This window comes from Priapulus caudatus, unplaced genomic scaffold, assembly GCF_000485595.1.
Source record: "Priapulus caudatus unplaced genomic scaffold, Priapulus_caudatus-5.0.1 Scaffold1391, whole genome shotgun sequence".
Classification (NCBI taxonomy): Eukaryota; Metazoa; Priapulida; class Priapulimorpha; order Priapulimorphida; family Priapulidae; genus Priapulus; species Priapulus caudatus.
Genome location: NW_014578452.1, coordinates 12,316 through 23,780, shown reverse-complemented (window position 1 = coordinate 23,780; position 11,465 = coordinate 12,316). Strand labels below are relative to the sequence as shown.

Below are 11,465 nucleotides of genomic sequence, written 5' to 3'. Positions count from 1 at the left end.
AGTTCGGAGCTACGATGTTGATGCAAACGCCGTAGGAACTCAGGGTACTTTGTATCTCTGCCTGTGACTGCGTGGTCCCGATGCCGCGTGTCGGCAAGATTATGTATGATCGGGAGCAAAAGACGGCTTCGCTCGCCTCCTCTTTCTCTTCCACCTCTTCTGGCGCCGCTAAATACGAACCAGCGCAACATATCACCATGCGCTACTTGTTTAGTCGTCTATTATACCGCGTGCGTTGTTTGCCGTGGCGTGCGTGCGTGCATGCGTGCGTGCGTGCGTGCGTGCGTGCGTGCGTGCGTGCGTCGTGCGTGGTGTTGTGCGCATGTTTGCTGCGTGGTGGTGTGCTGCTTGCCCGCCTGTTGTGTGCGAACCAATAGCTTATATGGTTAATCAGCAAGGTCTGATGCGTTACTTCTTTTTTCCTACCTCCATAGCGTCCCGCGCCCCCCCTCCTCTTATCTATCTATCTATCTTCTCTATCTTATCTAGTCTATCTTTCGTCTCTCTCTCTCTCTCTCAGATGGCGTGCGCGTAACGCAGGGGCCGCACCACGTGACTACACGGGCAACATCCTGTACGCCCATCAACGAAGGTGACCACCTACAGATGGCGTGCGCGTAACGCAGGGGCCGCACCACGTGACTACACGGGCAACATCCTGTACGCCCATCAACGAAGGTGACCACCTACAGATGGCGTGCGCGTAACGCAGGGGCCGCACCACGTGACTACACGGGCAACATCCTGTACGCCCATCAACGAAGGTGACCACCTACAGATGGCGTGCGCGTAACGCAGGGGCCGCACCACGTGACTACACGGGCAACATCCTGTACGCCCATCAACGAAGGTGACCACCTACAGATGGCGTGCGCGTAACGCAGGGGCCGCCCCACGTGACTACACGGGCAACATCCTATATGCCCACGAACGAAGATGATCACCGACAGATGGCGTGCGCGTAACACAGGGGCCGCCCCACGTGACTACACGGGCAACTTCCTGTATGCCCATCAACGAAGACGACCACCTACATATTGTGTTCGCGTTATAGAAGGATTGTCTAGAGTTATTACTCCTCCTACTTTATGTTAACCAAAGGTCGCCTCCAACAACTACATGCCCTACTTGATGCGTGAGACGTGGACGTTTCATTTGTCTACCCCTAACAATTTCTCGATCTGACCTTTTGGGGCTGTCAGGGGCCAATAGGCTATTCCTAGGGTTGATACTCCTCGACTGGACCTTTAGGGTTGGTACTCCCCTATTGGACCTTTATGGTTGATACTCCCCTACTGGACATTCAGGGTTGGTACCTCTACTGGACCTTTAGGGTTGGTACTCCTCTACTAGATAATTAGGGTTGGGACTAACGTACTGGGTCTTTACAGCTGCTTCCCCTGTCAGGCTATTAAAATCGTTGTTTATATTGTATTCCTAGAAATATTGAGACCCAAACATTTTACATAAATGAATGTCAATCTGTTGGTATTAGTAGATGGTTTATTTACACTTAAAAGAGTATCCTCGTAGTCCCTCGATAATGTTGCTAGGGTCTCCCCTACCGGCATCACCACGCATAGAGTTAGGGTTAGGGTTAGAGTTAGGGTTGGGGTTGGTGGCCCAATATAAAGCATTGCAACGTGTATTTGAGATCCTTCTATCATCAGCGTGCGAACAGGAGAGAATACAACACAAAATAACACGTGTGCATTTCTCACAACAATAGGGTGTTCCTTGTTATATGGTCCGTGACAGAGCTACTGCCTATGATGGGCAATGCTATCTGTTGACAACTTAGATCGACTTCTCAATGTGGTTCCTTGGGGTATGTTAGCAAATCTCATGAGCTATAAAGATTTGCTGATGTTTGTTGTTGAAATTCTAGCCCCTGCTATAGACCAAGAACTGCTACCATGGCTTTCACCCTACACGAACATTTACCTCAACGAAATGTTGACATTGCAAATCTAGAATGATTGAACACCAGAATGCTTTTACTGACTGCATCTAGAAAAGAAGTTCAAAGAAGACACACACACACACACACACACACACACACACACACACACACACACACACACACACACACACCACACGCCCATGGTATGGGATTGTACAATTCCGTTGTAGTCTATGACAGCTCGCATGCGCCCATTAAGTTGCCTACGGGTGAACGTCAGAGTAGTTACAAAGAATTCACTGGCACATTTGCGGTTAGAATCTGTCACATGAAATAATAAAGTTGTACCGACCAACCCGATCATGTTCAGGGCGGTGATATATCAATTATTATGTGACACTTTAAATGAAGTATTGCCTGAAATTTACGCGTGCATTATTATAATCGCGTAAAAAGCATAATATAAGTAGACAAATAGAAACAAAATGTCGCATGTCGCATGCCGTTGGTATGATAATTATATGCGCGTGCGCTTGTACGGTATTAACCACTCAATAACAAGTGTAATATCGATTCTTATAATATCTCGCAGTAAACTATGGTGTAAATGATGTGAAATGATTTAAACCAACGACTATATATATATATATATATATATGTGTATATTATATATATAGTATATATGACTTATACGTGGCACCGTGAATATACTGTAGAATACGTTTAGTCTGTCGCGCACGTCGTCGCTGTAACGGTACGATAAATGTTGTAGCACGTTAGGAACGTCGTCTAGTGTCCGTCTATGCGCTTCGTTCGTTGTGTTTTATATATGGGGAGGAGCGACGTAAGACCGTAGCGTGTACTCTTACTGTAAGGCACGATCCGCTCCCCCGTCAATAAGCTTTTGTATGTTTTATGACGAGCGTTTTATATGGTAGTAGAACGAGAATAAATTTACAATGACAGAGATGCCGGCGTTCGTTTTTAATAGCGGTGCGTGCGCGCGCATGGCCGACGTGTCTGCGTGACGAGCATGACGTCACATTATACTACACCTATCCCTTTAAAAGGAGTTCCACTGCTTGTTACCACTGCCTTTCTTGGTTTGACTAGAATTACCAACTCAGCTATCAAGATAAGTAACCGGAAACAATGTAAATGGTGTTAATACAGCAATCTTATTAAGCAAATGCTTGGAAATCGAAATAATCAAATATGTATATTACCTAATAGCGATAACTGTTACAAATACATCATTCCAAAACCTCACTGAATTTATGAATGGTACGAGATATAGACAGACATGACGTTATTGAGTTTACATTACATAGCACCGGTAACCGGTACGGTGTTTTGTATGATAGTATAATTGATCGCTCACTTGCTATTGATACCTCCCTCGCTATTGATACCTCCCTCGCTATTGATACCTCGCCCCGAATCTCTCTCGCGCGCTCTCTCTGAAAAACGCGTTTATTCAAGACAGTGCGATATGCAATAGAATTCCTGCGCGATAACTATTCTGTCTTTCTCTAACCTCGATCATCATCGACCTGACCTGACCTGAATCGACTGTAGTAAGGAATGGACAATTCCTCACGCACGACCCAAGCTACCATAGCAATATCATACTACATACACTACCTATCTAGATTGACTATCTATATGCTCCCAATAGATGTATTGATCTTCACGCCGTCTTACCTGGCTAGCACAGTCAGCCCCGAATACACTATACGCGCGCCATCTGGTGGTGATACTCTGTAACTACGCGCATACGAACAGATGAGACGTGGGAATATTTGGAATTAATTTAATCTGCTTTCATTATTCATTGGCTACTATCTGATACACCAAACCATCTTTCTCATCGTTTCTTCTACCCCCATCTCGCTAAATACATGTATAGTCATAGTCAATACACAGTCAACCCAGTCAACGAACCATATGCCATTCCAAGCTGCATTATAATCGTGGAGGCACTACTACTTTTAATCAACCTAAGCTTTCCAAGTAGTGCGCCACAGAAACCCTGCCAGGGAAAGTTATACACACAAATATTTATGGTCAAAGTGCAATCACAGAATTGAATAGCAAGTTCATAGACAGGTGTCCGTTCTAAGCTGGTGGTTTCACTACAAAACTACAATTCAAGGGAAACTAGGCTAAAAAAGAATGCATTATGGAACGGCGTGTGTTCTATGGCAATATCTGCTAACACAGGCTTAACTATATCGCTACATAAATTAACTATCTTATAGCACGTATCACAGCAAATTTCATCAATAATAAAATAGCAGTGACTTTAAAATCTCCTAATCTTGATTAGGAAGTACATGATTATTTAGCAACAGGTACGTATTACTTGCTGATACTGCCAGCTACAATGAAGCTAACCACAGCTCTTAAATTTCTAACAGAATGCAGAGTAGGAAATTAATAGCAAAGCATGCATAAAAATCGATATTAAAGAAATAACTGATGAGTTAGAACAATAGATGTATTTTTCACAATAACAGCGCACCACATCTTCTGTCGCGATGTTGTAGTTATGCAGAACTATTATTATCATATCGATATCACGTGGTAATTAACCTAATTACATTTGTCAACACATGACATAGAACCTGGTCAACACAACAACAAAACCAACACTCAGCCACGTGTGTACAATTAACAGCTTTTGTATTATGCTTAATTGTTCTCCCTCTTATTTCACCTAGAAATGTAGGGCACCGTTTCAACAAAACATACATACATATACATATACATGCAGATTTTATCCACTCTTTCTTATTTTAGTTATAAAATTAGGTAACAATAATTCGTAAATGATAATAAATTATCTGATGTTATACGTCAATAACAGTATAACACAACTTTCCCTACAATGATGCTGCAACACTAAGCTACGACACAACATATCACACTGTAAGACCACATTGCAACCTAAGACGTTCTAGACATGCAGGAATGAAGCTCTCATAGATCGACCTTAGTCGGTACGTCGCCAAGGGCATAATACTTGTGCAGCACCTCGTCCTCGGTTACCGTGACGACGCGCATGCCCGAGCTGTCATTGCCAAGCTGAGCACCTATGGCAGACGTCACCGGTGCCTCCATCTCACCAAACCAGCCGCCCGCGTTACGGTGGTAGTGACCAGAGAAAATCGTTCGCACTCCTAGCAAGAGATATAATAATATTAAAAATAATAATGATTATTAATATAATAATGAAAATATCAATAACTATTATAATAACAATTTTAATGGTACTATAATTATTATTATTATTAATTTATTGACGTATACTAGCACACAGCTTTTGTGAACCTTACAAGTACATTATTGTATGCAAACATAAAACATACCGAAATACTAAAAATCATGACTCTCATTACTTATTATATACACGATTTTATCACTTTTGGAGGTTAGTTTACTTTGGATGAAACACCCCCCCCCACCCACAGAGGGAAATAGCATCATGCTGGGCCGTGGAACGTTGCCTGCGCAACTGCGTGAAGTTCGCACCGTGAGCCTTGAACTTGTCGAGGTATCGCATGCGCACACGTAGGTCGACGCTGAAGTAATCGTCCTCCTCATCCGCCTCGTGCAGGAACCAGGGAATGTGCTGGAAGACGATGCGGTGCTGGAAACCCGTCTGCTTCAACTCAGCATCCAGCCAGGCGTCTGCAAGCATGAAGACACACAAGGGGGATTATAGAGTGATCCACACAATGTCACCACGGCTTTCAGGAAAGCGATGAGGTAAACATCTGTATGTACGTTCGCTTCTCCACTCACTGACAGGGGGGGGGGGCTACATGAACTATGCAGCATTATTACTCACTGACAGTTTAATGGGGCTACATAAACTATAAAGCATTATTACTCATTCTGCCTTTAATTTGTTATAGAATGCAATAACTCAATGAACCAGGCATGACACAGATGCACATACAAGAACTAGGGCCTATCTACATGAACTATGCAGCATTATTACTCACTGACAGGGGGGGGGGGCTACATAAACTATGCAGCATTATTACTCATTCTGCCTTTAATTTGTTATAGAATGCAATAACTCAATGAACCAGGCATGACACAGATGCACATACAAGAACTAGGGCCTACTGATGACGATTTTATTGCTATAAAAATATTATATGCATACCTTGTTCTTCTAAAAGATCTGGAACCTGGCTTGCATCTTTGAAGAACTGTGAGTTTAATACTATGCAGTGGACTCCGCCAACCCAGAAACTGTAAATATGAGGAAAACAGCCACTTCTAAACGTTTCTTACAACAAAAAGCAATAGATAATGATAAAAGAATTTAACTTATTGCAATGCAGAGTAGCAGTTGCTAAGCAATTAGAGAATTGCTTAGAAATAACCCTTTGTAAAAACTGTAACTTTATGCATTGTTTGAGCTATGTAACTATGAAACTTTATGACTAAATGTTATTCCATTGAATAAAATCACATTTTAATTACATGTACATAATTAATATTCTACTGTGAAGGTAAAACATACCAGAGATAACCTCTCACCTGAAATGGTCGTCACCAAATGTGGCTTTGTAGTTCTGAACAGATTGATGTGTAGGCGTGTTTCCAATGTCGTGGTTGCCACAAACGCACACCAGGGGGATGTCACTGTCCAATTCCGAAAACAACTTTATGAAGTCCTTCTCCTGTGCTTCTTTATGGGACTTCCCTTTTACAACATGTAAATCAATCTTCACTGGAGATGACAGACAACTTACTGAGAACTATTCAGAAAAGCTATTTTTTAGACAAAATGCCATTAGATAAAAACATAAACCTCTTACATTTGAACTCAGGTAATTAATAAGCTTTTAGACACACTGTCCACGTGCGAGATATTACCAGGGCCGTAGCTGGACGGGGACAAGGGGGGGGGGGCACAGGGGCAGTTGCCCCCCAGAAAAAGTAGATACAATACATGGTCAAAGGTGGTCACCTTCCCAGAACATACAATGTACATGGCTTTGCCCCTTCCAAGAAAAAATGGGTTAGCTACGCTTCTGATGATTACACTAGTGATTTGTTTTTCTTGTATATCAAATGTACTCGACCTATCACCCGCAGGGTAAAGTTTTATGGCAGTGCTCAGGCGATCAAACATATAGCTGAAATTTACCAGCTCCCTGCTGACTCTCTTTGAAGTCTAGATGTAGACAGTTTTTCGAGAAGAATTTACATTTTCTAGCCACCTGGAGATGCATGCACAAGATCTCCGCAGACAATGAAAAAGCGGGGCTTGGGGTTCATCCTGTTTGCGGCACTGACGGCTTGTCGTGTCAGCTCAATCTCTTTCTGCCATCCTGGATTTGGTTTATGTTCAAGGTATTCTTCAATCATGCCTAACTGTGTATCAGCCCCCTGGATCATGCAGAAAGAGCCATTCCATTCACTTTCCTTCTCTGTGGCAAAACAAACAAAAATGGTAACAATATTATCAGAAGTGTATAATAGAGAACTTGGTAGGAAACTCCCTTACGCGATTTTCGTCGATCACTCCTCTTTCAAATTTCTCAAACTTGTCAGGCACCTACGACCTCCATTTTTGGCTCGTTCTGCCCTCTATAGTCCACTGAACACAACTAACTAACTACCGTGGCCGAGAAGTACAACCTTGCTTTGTAATGTGACTTCAAACTCAGAAGTTTCGCAGTTCGTGCAGATTCTGCAGGAATGTACAACGTTCACGAGTCCCACTTTCCCCGCGGGCAACAGCCTCAGAGTGTGATTGGCTGCAGGCAGATCGCGTCATCTCCAGTTGTCTCCAGTGTCCATCAAAGAAGCGAGGAGTGATCGACGAAAATCGCGTAAGGGAGTTTCCTACCTTCTCAGCTCTCTCTCTATATATATATCATTATAAATGATGACACAGCACACTCGCAGCGGTGAGTGCGGGAGCGTTGTGCATTATTTTTGGGAAAGAAAGTTGATACACAGTGACACAACAATGGAAGTGTAATTGAGGGGTAGTAATTGTGAATGTGCATTCATATTATTTTCTGTTTTTACTGACACTGTCCCAAGTGCCTGTTGCACCGACATGAACTCCACAGGCAACTCATCAGAGAAGGGGATTCTTATCTCCAAAACAAATATCGATATCATACAAACTATCTATTTTTTCTTCATGTTGTCACTTTACTTTTTTTCCCCTGGTTTCTATTTTTCTTCATGTTGTATGCACTGTTTTGTACTGTATCACTCAGAAAATTTATCATTTTAACTACTCAACACTATTGCATTTATCAGTGTGTTTATATTTTATAAATGTAAGTGTGTGTGTGTGTGTGTGTGTGTATATGTGTATGGAATATGTACATGTCATATGTATATACTGGTGTACGTATGAGTGTCAAAAGATTTTAAAGTGTAACTTAATTTCTTTACTTGTACAGACTTTGCTGAAGTTTTTTTCTGGTTTCTATTTTTTCTTCATGTTGTATGCAGTTTTGTACTGTATCACTCAGAAAATCTATCAGTTTAACTGCTCAACACTATTGCATTTATCAGTATATGATCATATTTATATAAATATAAGTGTGTGCGTGTGTGTATGTTTGTGTAATATGTATATAATCAGGAGTGTATCAAAATTTTGATACACTCCTGATATAATGGTGTATGTATGAGTGCCAAAAAGATGTTAAAGTGTACCTTAATCACTATACTTGTATAGACTCTGTCTGCTGAAGTTCTTTTTTTCTGGTATCTATTTTTTCTTCATGTTGTCTTAATCACTTTACTAGTACAGAATATGCTGAAGTTTTTTTTTGTATACATTTTTTCTTTATGTTGTATAGCATTGTAATTGTACTGTAGCTGTCAGAAATTTTATCATTTTAACTACTCAACACTATTGCTTTTATCAGATTTTTTCTCCATGAAAAAAACTTTCGTCAGTACATGTATTTGTATCTGAATTCATGCAATAAAGATTTAATAATAATAATAAAAAACTCTACAAATTAGTATCTGGCGGATCTTATCTCGGGGGTTTCAAGGAAAATCTGTATACGCTTCCCTGATAAGGGATGTAAACAGAAAATGTTGAGTGGAGAGGAAACCTCGCCAGTTACAGTCTTGGACAAGCAAGAAGATATCTTGCCTTTTTGGACCTAGTGTTTTTTAACAGTAAAAATAAGATACAAGATGAATGTAACCAGAAAGACCGAGGTTCAGGCTGAGCAATCAATGAATGAATCATGTGCATTGCCATAGACTTAGGACAAGTAGACGGTGCAAATCTACTTTAGGCACCTTAGGTATCACGAAGTGATGCACAGATTGCTGTGTATCATCAACTGATGCACAGACTTTCCGTATATCAAGGAATGATGCAACAAGTGCCGCAGAGCGACAGCGCTCAACTGACGTGTACTGTAGCCGAATATTCTTCTGATAAACTCACTGGCAACCGAATCAAGCGCGCCCTCCCGCCACCGCGTTCGCGCTCAGAGCATACATATCTAGGATACCACTAATACAGATCTAAAATCTATGATACTGATAGGCTTTGCTATACCGGTAGTACAGTAATAAAGATACAGCTGTGTAACTTTAATGACTTCACTATATTAACATGTTATCATGGATATGCGTCGAGCGCGAGCGTAGTGGTGGTGGTGGGGGGGGGGGGGCTCTAATAGCAAAAGCAGTTCAGTTCTTTGTTAACAGTCAACAAATCCGTGTTTACCCCTCCTCTTGAGGGTCAAAAGGTTATCAGACACTTACTCTTCGCACGTCAGTGGAAAGCAGATTTCATGGTCCTTTCAATACAAGTGCCGCATAGCGACAGCGCTCATCTAACGTCTACTGCGGTGACTCTGTGGTGGAGTGGTGGGATTCTAGTAAACCCTGTTAGTCCCAAATGTGTTCACATACTGCTCGACGCCTCGCCTTGATTACACACGGATTACACAGAAATACTCAACCTTACGACTCCATCTTTGCCTCCAATTGGAAGTTACAGTGCTTACTTGTTGTAGGAATATCATGTCTCACATCGCAGCAGAGCTGACGATGTCACGCAAAATCACGGAATTAAATCATTGAAATTCTCGCGATGTCCTTAGCAGTGCTTGCGCGATGTGTTAACAGATTCCATTGGAAAGCAAACGTTGTGGTTACCAGATGCGTTGCGCGCTTGTCCCGCATGTTTACTGTAAATGTGTTTCACCAATCGCGCTAAGCACGCTAGAGATCGCGAGAATTCATATTTAATTCGGTCGATTTTGCAGTGACACAGCCCTCTGCTGCGAGGGAGCGCACATGATATTTCGTACAAACAGTAAGCAACTGTACTTCAATTTAAAGAGCCAAAGATGGAGTGTGAGGCTTGAGGATTTCTGTTTTAATGACGTGGTAATCAAGCGCGAGCGTCCGAGCAAATTCTGGCGCACGCTTTTCGCGCCAACCTGCTCAATTATATATGTGTTAGTGTTACGCGCAAGGCGGCGCCGTATGTTTACAGTTGATAATGCGTTCAAGTGCCTGTGGCGACACGGCGAGGGAGCGAAGCGCACACAGGGCGAGTGGTAGCTAGTACTATAGCCTTAGGCCGCCGGAGTTCGCTGCCGCAGGCCGCTGGGCAGCCAGCGACGCTGGGCATATAGTACTAAGAGCTAGGGAAGAGGTAGATTTACAATAATGTACTCAATGTAACCCAAACCAAGAGGACTAGGGGGTGATCCAGTTTTCGATCATATGTGCGTCAGATCTTGATTGATAGCGCCCAATGTGACTTTGGAGCCGATGAAACAGCGATCCTCGGCGGGATCGGAGAAATTCCACGTTTTGCAAGGCAAGCTTGCCTCCTGCACCTAACCCACACAGGAAAACCACAAAATCGTCGTGTGGGCAATTGGTCAGAGAATTCGGACTAGGGGGCGAGGGTGTCGGACGGCGGGAGGCGGGTGCCCCGCCTCCACGGTATGGAGCTTTTCGAAATTTGAGGTTTGAAATGCGTGCATTTAGTGCATACCATTTGGTATGAAGTTTATTGCTTTTATAAATATAAAGTTCTTACTCATTCTGAATGGATTAGAAGTATGTTGGAAATATGAATTTAATTTTTTTATGACTTCAAGCATGCGTGTCAATGATATGCTGTCATGCCACTTAATCACTGCTGCTGTGAGGTTGCTATTGAATTAAGTAAAAGTGCAAGCTGAGAATGAAAAGTAAACAAAATACCTCAGTGAACACTGCAAAGTGTGCCAAAAAGCCATCATCCACGGCGGGATTTGGCGGTTTCAAGCAGGCAATAAATGCTGCCGCGTTCGCTTATAGCGTTAGTGAGATAGTATATACGTTATACGGCCGGAGCGAGCTAGCCTAGATGTGCAGCCGCGAGCGGCGCATGTGATCGGGCCTTAGCCTTCCGATACTGTATTACTGGTGATCTGGGGACTGAAAATAGCGGGCCGGATTTTAATGATCATTATTTATTGATTTTGATTTTTGCGTGGAGAATTCAGAGCACATTGAGCGTCGAGAGCGTGAGGAATTTCTC

General features: G+C 42.5%; 1 protein-coding gene across 3 annotated transcripts in view; it reads right to left on the bottom strand.

Annotated features, from left to right (window-relative positions):
* Positions 1 to 3,062: 3,062 nt before the first annotated feature.
* LOC106816474 (serine/threonine-protein phosphatase CPPED1-like) overlaps positions 3,063 to 11,465 on the bottom strand; it is a 9,887-nt gene continuing 1,484 nt past the window's right edge. The window contains exons 2-6 of one of the 3 annotated variants that reach the window (XM_014821094.1): positions 7,147 to 7,356; positions 6,461 to 6,626; positions 6,081 to 6,169; positions 5,438 to 5,596; positions 3,063 to 5,085 (exon numbers count right to left, since the gene is read on the bottom strand). In XM_014821094.1, the coding sequence (XP_014676580.1) occupies positions 4,886 to 5,085; positions 5,438 to 5,596; positions 6,081 to 6,169; positions 6,461 to 6,626; positions 7,147 to 7,356 (824 nt within the window). In that variant the 3' untranslated portion in view covers positions 3,063 to 4,885. Of the gene's footprint in view, positions 5,086 to 5,437; positions 5,597 to 6,080; positions 6,170 to 6,460; positions 6,627 to 7,073; positions 7,357 to 11,465 lie in introns of those variants that run through there. The other 2 variants (XM_014821095.1, XM_014821096.1) reach the window with 2 other exon arrangements.